General features: G+C 45.2%; 1 protein-coding gene across 1 annotated transcript; it reads left to right on the top strand.

The window, feature by feature from the left end:
• The first annotated feature begins 5,046 nt into the window (after nucleotides 1-5,046).
• Nucleotides 5,047-16,191, top strand: Gcm1 (glial cells missing transcription factor 1). Its single transcript, XM_052187774.1, has 5 exons — nucleotides 5,047-5,121; nucleotides 10,563-10,815; nucleotides 12,235-12,347; nucleotides 13,315-13,443; nucleotides 15,451-16,191. Exons 1-5 carry the CDS (start codon nucleotides 5,047-5,049, stop codon nucleotides 16,189-16,191), a joined length of 1,311 nt encoding a protein of 436 aa, XP_052043734.1.
• The last annotated feature ends 904 nt before the right edge of the window (nucleotides 16,192-17,095 follow it).

Raw genomic sequence — 17,095 nt, 5'->3', positions numbered from 1 at the left:
TGCTAAAGACTTAGAAAATGCAAGCCAGACAGAACAGAAATGGGCAAGGACTAGAGTTAAGATGCCCCTGCTTGGCCTTGGAAACTGTGGGGCTTTTGTGGTACACAAAGAAACCACCTAAAGCTACAAACTTAATATTCAAAAACCTCGAGAGGAAAACCCTCAGGTTCAGCTTTGCACAGGTCAGAAGATGGATCTTTGGGCCATCCCTTGATTCTCTCTGCACCGAGCAGGAGCTGAATGTCTAAGAGGCTGACAAAGTGGTCCATCTTCGTGTTCTTCACTCTGAGTCATGTGAGACTTCCCAAAACCTTTCCTAATATCAAGGGATGCTGTATAAACCCTTCCAGTCTCACCTTTAGACTCCTAATGACCAAGGAGTGTGGTTTGGTTAGGGGTTAGGGAGAGCTGCAGACTCTTGGACTAGGAGCTGACAGTGTGTCCATAGACCCCTTTCAGGTGTAAGTTGAAGAATCCAGTTCTAAGGGTTGAAGGTATGCAAAACATGTATTGTCTCATCTGTGGCACGCCTGAGGACCGGCCCCAGGCCAGTGTCCAGGCTCTCTGCCCCCTCCTGGGCCATTCCTTTCTCCTCGCCTTTCAGATGCTGCGGTATGGCGGAGAGGTACATCTGCAGGTCCGAGGTCAACCTTCCATTGGGCATCTGAGATGAAAGACTAGTTTTCTCCGCCTCTAATTTGGAAAATTCCAGGGAAAAGCTGGGCCAGGCTGGGTCCCGTTCCTGATGAGACAGAAAGTTCCAACTGATAGCCTTGGGGTGGAAGGTGGCTTTCGCAAAGATGGTGGGGGAAGGAGGTAGGGTAAAGATGATTCCAGAAGGAACCAGAATGAGGAGCACCTTTGTTCCATAGCCCAAGAAATGATTTCTAACATCAAAGGATAAACAACCTTTGACCAGTGTTGGGCCTTACTTAATACCATCTTTATAATTTCAACTAATATAGCTTAATGATGCCTAGTTCCTAAGGCAGTGGTAAGGATGAAATGATTGATATGATGTCTGGCACACAATGAGCCTTTAAAAGACTTCTTGATAAAAAGATGAGGCATGGCAGAAATGGGGAATTAGACTCTGGAACACTAACTGAAATAGATTCTGGAAGGAAAGTTGTCAGTGTGGAAGAAGTCCACCCATTAGGTAGAAATCAGAGGTCATAGCTAGGCAGAACCCTCAGTACCAAGATGGCAGAGGGGTCCTGAACCAGAGAAAGGCAGTATAATATGACTCTCCTGCTTTCTTTCTTTGACAGTTTCAAACATGGCTGATGCCTTGGTTATGAATGCCACGGAAAGGGGATGTTGCTGAAATGTGATATCTAGGGAGTCAGTGCATGAGACAGTCCCACACAAGCAAAAGTTATCCCACCTCCAAGGCCTAAAGCATTACTAGTATATCCATGAAATCAGTCAGAAAGATCCCGACTGGTGGCAGACTTGCATCAACTGGGAGAAGCAGCATCAGGGGGTAAGACCAGCTACTCCCACAGGTGGTTCGGTGCACATTGCTTAGGGCAGGGCCTTGTCCAGGGAGGAGGTAAAAATGGAAAGGGGACACAGAGACTTCTGCCTGCACGGAGGCCGAAACAAAGACCGCAGACCCTAGTCAGCATTGGACATCTGTGATGCTTGACTCTATGTAGTTTTATCTCTCTGAGTGCAGATTCCATTCTTTGTGAAGAAGACATGTTAGAATAGTTCCTAGCTGAGTGAGTCTGGTGGCCCTGCCTGGGGAGAAGGAATAGTAGTGACAGGATCAAGTGTAATTTAGGGAAGTGCCCAGCATGGCCTCTGATTCACTGTAAGAATCCAGCCAAAGGAAGGTGCTATGGTTATCGCTGTTGTTGATGACGCTAAAACACTATGTGTGCGGCTCCCTGTAATCCTAACAGTTGGGAGAATGGGGGAAAAGGGACCAGGGATTTCAAGTGGTGATTCTGAGATCAGTGTGGTCCATATGAGGCACTCCATCTCAAAAATTAACAAACCAATCAATAAACAAACCTAAAGAATTCACAGAGCCAATAAGCAGAAGTTAGGATTTGGCCAGGTTGAGATATCAGCCTTAGGGTTTGCATTATTGTAATTAGAAAAAGAGATGCTGTTAGTGATGTGGTTACGGGTTCTGGAATACCATCGAAATGAGAAGTCATGTGTTTTAGAATAGTATTGGAAGGTATCGGATGGGTATGTTAGAATTCCTAAAAGATGGGTCAGATTTAAATATGGAAGTGGGAAAAAATCTGGGCGGGGGGGAGGTTTGCCGTTTGGCTTAGGCTAGCCTTGAATTTGCAGACACTCCCTGGAGTTACAGCCCTGCCCTACCACCCGGAGCTACACAGAACTTCTTGATGTCTTCGATTCTCCGATTCTCCGTTATGTCTCCGAAGTACAGCAGAGGAGCTGAGCTCACCCAGGGTCCTGAGGGTCCTGAGGCTATCTCTAGAGAGAAATCCCAAGAGGACATCTTGAAGAATTGCATTCGTTGTACACACTTAGAATTAGGGATGACTTTCTGTGTTTCTGGTTTAGGGCTGTTAGATGTCTAAAAACTATCTCAGTATCTCCACCACCCCCACTCAGTGTTTACACTGCCGTGTGTCTCCCTGTCGGCCTTCTCACTCACACACAAGCAGGATAAAATACATCTACTGTAAAACAGTCACTCTTGAATACAACATATAAAACTGTCAGGAAGCCGGGCGGTGGTGGCACATGCCTGTAATCCCAGCACTCTGGGAGGCAGAGGCAGGTGGATGTCTGAGTTCGAGGCCAGCCTGGTCTACAGAGTGAGTTCGAGGACAGCTAGGGCTATACAGAGAAACCCTGTCTCGAAAAAAACCAAATCCAAAAAACCAAAAAAAAAAAAAAAAAACCTGTCAGGAAAAAAAAATTCTGTATTTCTTTTTAGAGTTTTTTTTTTTTTTTCTCCCAACATCCTTTTAAGCTAGATGTCCTCTTAGCATGAAGGAGGGGAAAGTTCAGAGGCACACTGTAGAATATTCATCACATGGCTAGTACCCTGAGAAGAGCTGGGCTGCTCCTACCTGTCCCCTGGCTGAAAGCATCTTGATTTTGATTGGACAGTTGCCAGAGTCATTAGCATAGTGTACCCTGACCTGGGTTAGGGAACAGCGACCACTCAGAAATGAACAGAACCTGCAGGACCTGAGCCAGAGCTGACGCTTGTATGACACCTGGACAAGAAGCTAGATAAGAAAGAAGGACTCCGGAGCACTGAAGGTGGAAAAGGTATGTAGTGTGGCCTTGGCCGCAGGCCTGTACACTGCTTAAGTCTCTTTAAAGTTTTAAAAATTACTGTACTTTTTGGGAGTGAAGTCTTTATTCCTCTGCTCTTAATTTAAAATCAAATATCTAACCTTGGCTAACAACAGCATTGTTAGGTTTAGATGGTATAAATCTCGTTTTCCAACTTCTTAAAAAAAAAAATCTGTTCCGTTTTGTGTAAAGTGCGCCGTGGGTCAGATAGATCCATTCTAATTACAGATTTGGCCTAGCAGAGTTAGGGCTGTGGTGGTGACTTTGCGAATCACTACTTCTCTACTTGTAATCTGTCTCTGAATTGGGATGGCAACCATTTTTCCCCCAGCAGCTCAATAATTCTTTCTTAAACATAAGAGATTTACTTAGAAGTTGCAGCTTCGGAGCTGAGGTAGGGCCTCGGTGGCTCAGTGCAAGCCCCAGCGTCTATCCTCAGTGCCACAAACACCTCAGCCCAGAAACAAAACTAAGACAGACAGAGAAGAGACCCTCTTGCACATTTAGTCTTGAAAGCAGGGGGGGGGGGGGGAGGGTCGTTACCACAGAGCAGTAACTGATCTTGGAAAGGTGATGAACAGCATGTAGGATTTGTCTATGAACATATTAGTTAATCTAAAGTGCTGTGGGGATATATCTTAGGCTAGCTGTGTCTCTTTATATAAATTTACATACATACTTTATGTAGAACTGGGAAGCTCCGGATAATAATGGCTCCTATGGCTCTTATAACCCAGGTCTAGCATGAGGATGGAAATAGACCTGAGGATAAAAGTCGGGAACAGGGTATTGGAACCCCAAACAAGTCTACTGTACCGATTGCTAGTGGCTTCTGCAGTTTTTTATTAGCAGTTGGTACTTGCAAAAATGTCAATGAAATTGCTATTTCTGGCAGACAAGTGATAAATGGATTCTTTCTGTATTGTTTTACTTTGTTGCTTCTTTTTTTAAAGATTTATTTATTTATTTTATATATATGTATACATATATGAGTACATTGTTGCTATCTTTAGGCACACTGGAAGAGGGCATCAGATCTCATTACAGATGGTTGTGAGCCACCATGTGGTTACTGGGAATTGAACTCAGGAGCTCTGAGAGCAGTCAGTGCTCTTAACAACTGAGCCATCTCTTCAGTCCATTGCTTCCTTTTTTAAACATTTATTAATGTGTGTGTATGACATGTGCGTGCACACACACACACACACACATATTCAGAGGTCAGAGGACAGCTTGTGAGATTTATCCTACCATTTGGGTTCCAGGGACTGAATTCAGATCTTCAGACTTGATAGCAAGCACCTTTATCTCCGAAGCCCCCACCAACCCTCTTTTGAGATAGTTTCTAATCTCTTAAATCATCTGTGTTTTTTTTTGTTTTTTGGTTTTTGGGTTTTTTTTTTTGTTTGTTTCTTTTGTTTTTTTGTTTTTTTTTTTGTTTTGTTTTTTGGGTTTTTGGATTTGTTTTTTTCGAGACAGGGTTTCTCTGTATAGCCCTGGCTGTCCTGGAACTCACTCTGTAGACCAGGCTGGCCTCGAACTCAGAAATCCACCTGCCTCTGCCTCCCAGAGTGCTCGGATTACAGGCGTGTGCCACCACCGCCCCAGGGCGATTTATGACCGTTTATTTACTTAGCTTTGAAAAACAAGCCCTCCAGCTGCTTCCTCGGGCAGAGTTCTGAGAGTGGGAGCTCACTAGGCATCTCCGACAACTGAGTAGAGAAGAGCCTGTGTTGAGCCGACCTTACCATGGAACTGGACGACTTTGATCCTGAAGACAAAGAGATACTGAGCTGGGACATTAACGACATAAAACTGCCTCAGGTATGTGCTTGCAGGACTGGCTCAGCATGTGGCCATGAAGCCTGGTGCTTAACTCCCCCAGGTTCTAGAAGGGAATCTGTCAGATCCTAGCCAGGTGAACTGCTTCAGAGCTTCAGCCATACAGCTAATTGAGGTATTTCAAGGGAAGATATAAGGCCTGGGATCTGATACCTCAAGAACAGACAGCTGAAGAAAGTGTTGCTTTCCTCCCTGGCAAAGCTGGCTCGCTCAGCAGCGGACTGACTTCTCTTAAGGCATAAGACCCTGTAGCGAGCGCCCAGTTAACCCTGATGCAGGACTATCTCAATAGTGGTGTCCTTGGGGTCGCAGCCTGCTCTTGAGGGACTTCCAGAATTGGCTGGTTCCCACTCTACCCAGGAGTGCTTTGCTTCTGTCTTTGGCCTCCTCTATGCAAATAGCTGCGGTGTGTATACAGGAGCAAGGAAGAGTGAGTGGGGGGAGGGGACAAGGTCTTACTCAGCAACCCAAGCTGGCCTTAAATCCCCAAAGGAGCTCAGACTTCCCTTGAACTCGCAATCCTCTGCCTCCCTCGTGCTGGAATCACAAGCCCAACTAAAACAAATAACTTTTGAACTCTAATTTGATGGAAAACATTAATTGAGACCAAGTTTCTGTATCTATCACTCTTATCTTATCCTCTCTTCCTGATATCTAAAGATGCTTTTACTGGGCATGTGGCTATCACTAGTGAGTCTGGAATCCACTAGTACCAAATACTGAAACAGATGATCCTCCAGTCTGTCCTGCGCAGGGCAGAAGGGTTGGGGACTCCAGTCTCAGGCTCACCACCTTTCTGTGTTCTCATGCTCATGGACACTTTCTTCTGTTTCTCTTTGGTCTCCTTCAATTTCTCCTCAAGTTCTCCTTTGGAAGGTGTGAGAAAGCTGGAAGGCTGAAAAATATACCCATTTGTCAAGAGGGCAAATAAACCGTCTCCACGCCAGGCAAACACCCATTTCCAGGACTTGTGTTAGAAACTGCCTTTGACTTGACTGCAATTACTGCAGCTGTCTTAGGAAACCTTTAGGGTAAATTTTAATTGCTGTTGGCTCAGTGACCCGTATTTCTCCCTATTCTTAATTTCATGCTTGCATCCCCCAGAATGTGAGCTGGAGCTAATACTGAGAGCTGAGGTCAGCAGATATGGAGGAAATTGTAAATGGGGGCAGAGCTGCCAAGTGTGCCGACATACATTTCTCCAGGCGTGGTGGTGCATGCCTGGAATGCTCCCACATTGGAGGCAGAGGTAGGGAATGACCACGAGGCTGGCCTTAAAAAGAAAAAGACACACACACACACACATTTTTCCCTAAGCAGAGGGTCCATATTATTCATCAGCTCCATGGAAGGTCAAGGCCCCCAAAGCTCCCATTCCAGCAGCAATTTCCAAACCCCAAAGCATTCTTGCCTCCTTAGGCCGCCATACAGGAAAGTCCATGGTCAACATGCACACTTTTGCTCTAGAAACAGACCCTTTGCAGTGAGGGAACAGGTGAAAGGCTGTTTACAGAGACGCTCCCCCTGCTGGTAAAACTCAGGGGGATAACTAAAACCAGAAACATCCTCTAGTGTGGTCATTCCTCACACAGGAAGTATCAGGATCACTCCAGAGAGCAATTTTTGGTGCAAACACATTTGTTGACTCCTGAAGACATTTAGAATTCATTCCATCCATCTATAGACAACCCAGAAGAGGCAAATTCACTCCAAAAAGTTATCTATAGGGTCAAAATGACAGTCTATTTTGTTTCCTTTATTGTTAGAGGGCTTTACTATGTAACCTTGGCTGGCCTGGAACTTGCCATGTAGACCAGGATGGCCTTGAGTTTAGAGGTCTGCCTACCTCTGCTTACTAAGTGATGGGATTAAAGGTGTACACCACCACACCTGACTTACATGTTTGTTTTGTCTTCAGTAACATCTTATCTTATACCAGATTTGTTTAAAGTGTCTGTTTGAAAAGCTGGGTATGATGTGGTATTCTGTAAGTCTAGCATGAGGCCAGCCTTGGCTACATTGTGATTCTATCACTTGGACTAGATCTTCCTTTGCTTTGTGAGTGTGTTTGATGTCCTTGTTCTATTTGGAGATACTTCGTGTAAAGGATTAGTGAACTGGATATGCTGGGAGGTGATTGCTCTCCATAAGAGTAGACCCTACTAAGAATGAAAGTTAATTTTAATGTAATAAGGTAATGTAAAATTTAGGGTTTTTTTCCTTTCCCTTGTGACTCAGTTTCCTTGATGCTAGAATTAACAGACAAAAACCTCCTTTCCTAGCTCATTCTGTGAATGTTTTGATACCTAATTTAAGAATTTGATTTTACTAGTTTTGTATAATAGTAATATGTAATTTTATGATAGTCTATTAGAACTACAAATGACAGCCGGGCGGTGGTGGCTCACGCCTTTAATCCCAGCACTTGGGAGGCAGAGGCAGGCGGATTTCTGAGTTAAGGCCAGCCTGGTCTACAGAGTGAGTTCCAGGACATCCAGGGCTATACAGAGAAACCCTGTCTTGAAAAAAACAAAACAAAACAAAAAAACAACAACAAAAAAAGAGTGCCCTATATTTGCATTGTAGTTTAAAGGGCATTGATTGAGTAAATTATAGGATTAAATTATGCAGAGAAGTCTCTGCATATAGAAATATCAATTACATTCCTAATGATGCTTAAATATAAATGATTAAATATAGATGATTAAAATATAAATTTGTTAGATGTGACATGTTGGAAAACTTAAGGGTGGCCCCTTTCAATTATAAACTTCTTAACCAAGAGCCAAAACAAAGAGTTACTCATGAAAAGTTAGAAATTAAAGTAAACACAGTGTCTAAAAAGAAGAAAGTGTTTTATGAAAAGTTAGAAATTAAATTAACGAATGTTCTAAAAAGAAGGGAACATTTGCTGGGACTTGCTAGCAAGGGTAAGAAGCACCGCTCTTGGTTTTAAAACTACATTTCCAGTGGCAAATTACAAGGGCTTTTAGAACTGCCTTCCACTTGCTACTTTGTTTCTTGGATATTTGAACATCTGGATCCACCACCCCGCCCATTTTAATATAAAAGGTTGCCAAAGATTCCACTAAACGTCCAGGCAGAATAAATAAGCAACAGCCAAGAGAAGAGCTGCATGCGGTCACGGCTCCACGTGGTCACGGCTTCACGTGGTCACGTTTCCTTTTGGGAGGTTCCTCACACTACTAGTTCAGAACTAGAAAACTAGGGTGTCAGAGGAATAGCCTCAAAGATGTTGAGAGTCACTTCCTCCTCCATACACATGAAGTCTTTGCTTTGGCCCGAGGGGCTCTCACCAATACATCTCACCTCTCCTGGCTCATGGGATTTGTAGTTCTGACCAACTACAAATGGGTGGGAGTCGGTGAATGGGACTCTCGCATAGAAATCTGTGCTTTGCAATAAATGTCTGCCCTTGTCTCTCCTATCTTGATACCTGTATGTCACATTAGAATAATACAAATCAAACCCACCAATCCTTTATAGTTCAAACGATTAAAAGCAAGCATACATTTTAGTGTTTTAATCTGCATTGTCAGTATCTCAAAGGTAAACATAGCTGCAGCTGGAGGTATAACTCCGAGGTTAGGAGTGCTTGCTGTTCAGAGGACTGGACTTCAGTTTCCAGCACTCACACTGGGTACCTGAACTCACATGCACATACATACTTTTCCCCACACAAACACATCATCAGGAAATAAAATAGATCTCTTAAAAGCAAAGCAAAATATTCTGCTATGCTCTCCTTCCAGAGAAGCTGGAGGGCAATGATTAGAATTTCGGTGAGCAGGAAGAAGAAAGAGAAGATAGATGTGGAGGTTATCCGGGGATTCTCACGTAGACACTGACCTATAAGAGGCCACAGTGACCGGGGTGTCCAGAAGGAGTGGGAAGGACACATCTTCCCTGGCTGCGCCTTCCGGTGGGGAAGGACTGCAGCTGACTGCTGGGCGGAAGTCTAACCGAGGGAATGCTCATCCATCTTGACAGGGATGTCTGCCTTCAGACATCTTAGGCTTTGCCAGCTAATCTTCTGTGTTGTACATTCTTTTTGGGAAAGCAAAGGATTGGTACCTTGATTTTTTTTCCCCCAGTTTTTCCAGAATCTTCTACCATGACCTTTGAGAATCTTATAAATGAAAACTGTTCATATTTTATGTCAAGTCTCTTGAGAGTTGTGATGATGGGCAGAGTCAAACTAAGATGGTTCTCATCCTAAGAGCTAGGCAGGATCTGCCACTTGAAGCATCTGTCACCACTGTGGAGCCTGGGAAAATGAGCCACACCCAGCAGCTACTCTACTTGTTTGCTCCTCTAGCTTGCTAGGTGCTGTGTGGCAAGCATTTTACATTCGTAATATTTAGTCCTTGAAACTCCTGAAGTAGAAAAGTCTCACCACTCCTACTTCACACATGTAGAATAGGAAACAAAGTAACTTATGCCCTAAGGATCTCTTTATTTTATGGTGGTTCAAAACGTAACATGAAATTTGTTTTCATAACTGCTTTGACAATGCATGAGCGGCCACCAGGGCTTCAGCCTGTGGAGCTATTTTCTTTTGCTGAATTGCAACTCCAGATCAAGTCAACCATAGCTCTGTCCTTGCACAACAGAATCTAGTCGGGTGCTCATAGGCAGGGTATAGGGTAGTACTGAGCAATCACACAGACTCATCCTGAGTCCTCTGCACGCCTGAGCCATAGAGAAAAACAAGGAAACTGTCTGTGGAGGAAAAAGTGCACTTTCAGACCTTTTTGAACCAGAGCTCGGCACTGCCTATCTCTGGTGAGTTTGTGAGCCCCAATATTAAGCAGCGTGGAATGAGACATCATCTCACTGTGCTTTTCATAGTTACTACATAAACACATGGCGAGATTCTTTTGCTCAAAAATTCTTGTTGAGTACAGGCCGTTAATGTTGTCGTCACAGGCTGCAGAGACTGCAGAATTCAGATGGGCTAAATTTTATCTCATCTTAGTGCAGTGACCAAACGCTTGATAGACACAGCACACACCTTGTCACTAGTGGGGCTGCTGTGTGTTGTGACCCCTTTGGGGGTCAAAAGACCCTTTCACAGGGGTCATCCAATATCAGAAAACGAAAGTATTTATATTCCAATTCATAACAGAGGCAAAATTAGTTCATGAAAATAATTAGCAATGAAAATAATTTTATGGGGGCGGGTCATCACAATGTGAGCACTGTTTTAAAGAGTTGAGGAAGGTTGAGAACCATTTATGCTCACAGATGCCACCACTGGAATTAAATTCAGTTAAGGCTTTACTGAAGGCCTCTTGCTCTGCCCCTGTAGCCCAAATATCTCTTACATCTATCAGCTCTACAGAGGCAGACCAGTAGGTATTCTGCATGAAAATGTAACAAAACCTTTGTGTTTCTGTCAGAATGTGAAAAAGACTGACTGGTTCCAGGAGTGGCCAGACTCCTACGTGAAACACATCTACAGCTCAGGTGACAGGAACGCACAGCGCCACCTGAGCAGCTGGGCCATGCGCAACACCAACAACCACAACTCCCGGATCCTCAAGAAGTCGTGCCTGGGGGTAGTGGTGTGCAGCAGGGACTGTTCCACCGAGGAAGGCCGCAAGATTTACCTGAGACCCGCCATCTGTGACAAAGCCAGGCAGAAGCAGCAGCGTGAGTGAGATCTGGGGGCAGCAGCCAGGGAGACTGGGAGTCTGCTTAGACGCTCCAGTCAGGGTGGACGTGTACCTAGCGCCCAGCCAACCCTACCACTGGAGTTTATGGCAGGCAAGGTATTCTGATAGAGAACTCTGTAAGGAAGAGTCAGCTATCCCCTTGCCCCCTATTTATGTCTGTCTGCAAGGCCTGTCATGTGCAGGGCCCCCTCATGGATGTCCCCTTTGCTTTGGAGCAAGATTAACTCCTAGAACGTTCAGGAGAAATTAGTTCTGACTTGCTGTCTGGCCTGTGAGCCCTGGGAGACCCCAGTGAACACATTCTTCAGGAGCAGCACAGCAGGACTAAATTTGTAAGCTCAGTTTTGTCCCGTTCCATTCATGCCATCACTACCCATAGAAGTCCCTGCTCTTTCTTGTATCACGCTCATTGGATTGTGAAATAGATGCTCCCAGCTTCCTGTGCCTAACTCGCCTCACTCCTCCAGTTACTTATGCTCTTTCCTCGTAACGTGTCTTCCAAACTTCCTCTCTGTCATTTATAACTTGGTGAAATTTCAGGGGCAGTGTGCTCTCCCCTTGATTGACTCTTGTTACTAATCATACAACAAAAATACTTCTCTATGTAAAGAATACTTAATATTCGTAAATAAGTAGGGAGAACTTCCACTCTGCAGAATGCTCTGACCTGTAAAACAGTCCCACGTATCAGACCGCTGTTGACTGTATCTGTGTGTGATCCCAGCTGGCCATTGGTAGACAGAGTGCCGTAGTCAGGGTAGAATCCAGCAGAAGAAAGGACCTGCGACTGTGAGGGTCTCTCTCCGCTATCCTGGAATCATAGCTGAAAGCCAGCAGGGCACCCCAGACGCAGAATCAGCCCATGTGGCATAGTCAGCTACCTTTCTTTCTTTCTTTCTTTCTTCCTTTCTTCCTTCCTTTCTTTCTTTTGTTCTTTCATTCATTCTTTCATTCATTCTTTCTTTCTTTAAAAAAGATTTATTTATTATTTTATATAAGTACAGTGTCTTTAGGCACATCAGAAGAGGGCGTCAGATCTCATTACGGATGGTTGTGAGCGACCATGTGGTTGCTGGGATTTGAACTCAGAACCTCTGGAAGAGCAGTCAGTGCTCTTATCCGCTGAGCCATCTCTCCAGCCCCTCTTTCTTTCTTTCTTTTTAAATTAACTAACTAATTCTCTTACATCCCAATGGTGGGCCCCCCTCCCACCTGTACTCCCATCCCCACCCTTATAAACCCCTCTTCCCCTCCCCTTCCCCTTCTCTGAGGAGAAGGGGAAGTCCCGCCCACACACCTTGGGTACTGCCCCACGCTAGGACTTGAGGTCACAGTAGGCCTAAGTGCATCCTTTTCTGCCGAGGCCCAACAGTTGCTGTCACTGCTTCTTCTGCAGGGAAAAGCTGTCCCAACTGCAATGGACCCCTGAAGCTCATTCCCTGCCGAGGCCACGGTGGCTTCCCAGTCACCAACTTCTGGAGGCACGATGGTCGCTTCATCTTTTTCCAGGTTGGATTTGAGTTACTTACTTGGCTTCTCTTTCAAGTGGTAGCTGTCTATCATGTTCTCTATAGTATTGGTGGTTTGGGGTACAGGGCTACACCATACCATGCCCATCCTCTGGGGGAGCAAACGCCCACATGCTCTAATTCATCAGAGGTAGAGCAGGAAGGTTGGGTGCCTCTATTCCTGTGGAGGGGTGATGCCTAGCGGAGCACCCCTAGACCAGGACAGATAGCACCCAGCCCGTCGCCTTCCACCAACCCTAGCTTGGGTATCAATGCTGACTCAGCATTAGCTCTGGGGGAGGGGGGCGCCGCACAAACACACACACACACAAACAAACAAAGAACAATTTGATTCCTCCTTGAAATCCCAGCTTTCTGCAATATTTGTAAGAAACACTAATAGGGCCAGGATGTAAACAGGTGAAGGCTCGGTTATGGTGTCAGACTGTCAGTGGAAGTCTGGTAAACCAGCTCTCTCAAAGTCATTTGCCAGGCTGTGATGTGACCATTCCCACAGAGGCTGAACTCCAGCTACCAAGCACTTACAAGGCCAGCTCACACGAGTACTGAATGTCTCCCACTGGGCTTCCAGCGTGGCTGTGGAGACCCCAGGACCCTGCTTAATAAAGGAGGCCCTCCAAATGGCATCCTTTCTCCCAGCCTTATTCTGTAAGCAGGATTGAAAAATAACAGTATGTATGTAAGCACTGAGCCGGAGATGTAGGAGATAGTGAGCAGCACTGGCACACACTAGGAGGACATGATGGGAGTCAGAGACCACATAAAGACGGGACGTCATAGGACAGGAGGCCAGCAGGAGAACCAACGGTGGACTTGGGAAGGATTTCCCTTGCAGCAGGCGACCTTGCTAACCTGGGGTCACAGCAGAGAGAACAAAAGCTACGCCTTCTCAAGGGCAACTCAGTCACTCATTTCCATTTCCTTCTTGCTTCTTTGTCTCTCCTAAGTCCAAAGGGGAACATGACCATCCCAGGCCAGAGACCAAGCTGGAAGCAGAAGCCAGAAGAGCTATGAAGAAAGTGCACTTGGCATCGGCCTCCAGCTCCCTACGGATGAAGGGGAGAGCGGAAACGAAGGTCAGCTGGCCCGAGTGTGCTCAAGCTGCAGCAAGCTTCCCCCACTGCCCTGGGCATGGTAGATGGCCTCAGTCCTTTCCTGACCAAGGAAAGCAAACGTTCTGTTCTAGCTGACCCACCTACAAGCAGCGAGCTGAATCTGAGATGTTACTCAGATTCAATTCTCGTTCTAATTGAAACGAGCTTGCAAATACTCGGTATGAGCACAGGCTCACCATCCCTACGTCAGGCTTGGAAACAAAACGCTTGAATTGGTATTTAAATTATAGTTGGCAACTCTATATGTTAGTTCCAGTAGACTCAGAATTAATCAAAATAATCTTCACACAATGTCATTAGCCTCCTGCGTTTGGAGTTTTGTTTTTGTTTTCAAATTTCCATACATCCTGAGAACAGATTGTTTCCTTAATGGGTCTAAATAATCCGATGGTCTAGGGCCATACCACCCGAAATGTGCCCGGTTTCATCTAAATCTGTGCTTCCCAATTATAAATCCTTCCTAATGCTGCAACCCATTAATATAATTCCTCATGCCATGGTGACCCTAAACCAGAAAATTATTTCATTGCTACTTCATAACTGTAATTTTGCTACTGTTATGAATTGTAGTGTAGATGTCTGATATTCAGGAAATCAGTTATGTGACCCTCCCCTTCAAGGGGTCATGACCCACAGGTTGAGAGCCACTGATCTAAATTCTCAGACAGTTGCTAAGCTGGATGACCTTTAGTGTGATTAAAGCTCTTGGGACATTGAGCTATGCCAGCACTTAGAATCCAGAGTTTGAGGATAGCCTGGGATACATAGTGAAGCTGTTTGTTTGTTTGTTTGTTTGTTTGCTTGCTTGCTTTTTTAAGTTTCTGAATATGATGGCCACCCAGTGGTGGAGGGAAGTGTGGGGAAGCTCATTGCCCCCTGGCCTCTTGGCCTCATAATCTTAGTTTGTCTCTTTGAGGTAATGCTAATTCCCCCGCAAAGCACTAAGCATGCCTTATCTAGAAGAAATTGTGATTTAGTCCATCGAAAGGGACCTTGAGCTCCCAAATCCACAGGACTGGCCCTCATCAGTCATCTTAGCCACTCTACTTGGACAGAACCTTTCTCTCCTCCCCCTCAGACTGTCCTCTTGTGAGGGAAAAGCTTACATAAAAAACAATGTAACAGCAAGGTGGTGGTGGCCCATGCCTGTAATCTCAGCACTCTGGGAGGCAGAGGCAGGCGGATTTCTGAGTTCGAGGCCAGCCTAGTCTACCGAGTGAGTTCCAGGACAGCCAGAGATATACAGAGAAACCCTGTCTCGAAAAAAACAAATCCAAAAAACCAAAAAAAAAAAAAAAAAAACAAACAAACAAAAAACAAAAAACAAAAAACAAAAAAACCAAAAAACCAAAAACAATGTAACAGTTACCTAGTAGCTCCTCCTATGACTGTGGAATAACATAGTTACTCCATTTATATGAAGAAATTGAATTCTATTCTGTGCAGTTTCCATGAACTCAAGGAAAGGTCACTAAAGGAGAAAAACAAACCCAACCATACCCTGCTTTCTCACACTAAAGACTAGAATAGCTCAGGTAAGGAAGAAGGGAAAGGAAGAGGCAGAATGGGGGTGGAGTGTAGCCCTGTGAGTTGTACCAGGACTAGTACAAATCTTTGAAGCTTCAGGGTTTTTGTTTGTTTGTTTTCTTAAATATCCCCTTATAAATGCCTCAAAAAGAAAGACATCTGATATCTGAGCATCGGGTATACTAAACACCCAGTGTGTGCACAGAGTGCATCAGTCTCTTTACAGATTAGCAAGCTGTTCTATTCTGTGCACTAGAATAAGAAGGAGGCAGTCTCTCTTCTCAGGTCCCCGGCTACAGCAGAGAGGCTATGCCTGTGCCTGAAGTATGCAAGGAATGAGGGCAGTCTTATGGAGGGATACTTGCAGAATAACTTGGGTGCCTGGGGTAGCTATGTGCATTTCCTTAACTTATTAACGTGAGCGTTCACTTCCCTTTCCAGGCTCTTCCAGGTGAAATCCCGAGTCAAGGAAGTTTACCTTTAACTTGGTCATTCCAGGAAGGCGTCCAACTGCCCGGCAGTTACAGCGCACCTTTAATAGCTAACGCCTCCCAGCAGAACTCCCTGAATGATTGCCTGTCCTTCCCCAAGAGTTATGATTTGGGGGGAACCACTGAGCTGGAAGATCCAACCTCCACCTTAGACACCACGAAGCTCTATGAGAGATACAAATTCTGCAGCAGTAGGACCTACAGCAGTGAAGACCAGCTTCAGCCTCCCGTCCCTGGGGTGTACGGAGAGTATGACGACCTACAAGCTTGGAATAAAAATGCCGCCTCAGGGAGAAACCCTACCGATGACACCTACTACCCACCCTATCCTCTGCCTGTGGCCAGCTGGCCCTATGAGTACTTTCCTTCCCAGAACTCTTTGGAGCACTTTCCCCAACAGGTTCCATCGGAACCACCTGCAGCCCAGCCCGGCTGTCATCCCTTGTGGTCCAATCCCGGAGGCGAGCCTTACGAAGAGAAAGTGCCTGTGGGTTTCAGCAGCTACGCGCCCTCCCTCCTGTACCACCCACCTCAGCAGGACCCCTTCCTGCTCTCCTATGGCTCTCATCCGCAGCAGCAATACGCATTGCCTGGCAAGAGCAACAAGTGGGATTTGGATGAAGAGATGGCCTGCATGGGCTTCGATCACTTGAACAATGAGATGCTCCTCAACCTTTGTTCTTTAAGATAACTCAAAGATTCCCCTCCCCCCTCTCCCAATCATGATTTGTTAAAGGGCTTGGCAGAATTTTTTTTTTTTTTTTTTTTTTTTTTAGAAGACGGGTTTCAAAGCATAGCCTCAGAGGGAATCAGTTGTAACAAGCAGTGGACAAGGTCTTCTCACTCAAGTTGTGGACAACGTCAGTGTGTTTATCCTCAGTAAGGAATAGAAAGTCACTGTGCCAGATGTAATGGCACATGCCTCTAATCCCAGCACTCAGGAGATAGAGGCAGTTGGATCTTTTTGTGTGTTCAAGGCCAGCCTAGTCTACATAGTGAGTTCCAGGAGAGCCAGGACTATAGAGAGAGACCCTGTCTCAACACCTCCCCCCACAAAAAAAAAAAAAAGAAAGAAAGAAAAGAAAGAAGAGAAAGAGAGAAAATGGAAAAAGAAAAAAAGAAAAAATTGGGGGGGGGGGGAAAGCACTTGATCTCAGGGCAAAATGTTCTCTGATGCCTCTGTCCAAGTGCTGATTCAGCCCCTCAGCAGGGCCGTCTGGAGGGGTCTTATTGTGGCTTACGCATATCAACTTAGCATGCCATCTATGTCTTTTGGGAGCCAAAAATGAAGGAACAGAAAGAAGACAAAAGCTGTGAATGTGTGAAGTTGAATACTTGACCAACGAAGTGTTTAATACTCTGTTTAGTTTTATTTCTTTAAACGGGTTTTCTAGATATGTGACTTGTAAAAACAAAGGGGTGCGGCACAGGGAGAGAGTGGGATCTTCCTCCTCCTCCTCCTCCTCCTCCTCCTCCTCCTCCTGAATGACTTCTCGTTCCACAAGGGCTAAGATGCTGTTCTATTCATTTTTATCGCATATGGTGTCTCCGTGTGAGGTTCATATGTGAGGAACTCTTGTTTAAAAGCCTTTGTG

The sequence above is a fragment of the Apodemus sylvaticus genome, chromosome 7 (genome assembly GCF_947179515.1).
Source record: "Apodemus sylvaticus chromosome 7, mApoSyl1.1, whole genome shotgun sequence".
In the NCBI taxonomy this organism is placed as follows: Eukaryota; Metazoa; Chordata; class Mammalia; order Rodentia; family Muridae; genus Apodemus; species Apodemus sylvaticus.
This window is presented reverse-complemented; position numbering and strand designations above follow the sequence as displayed.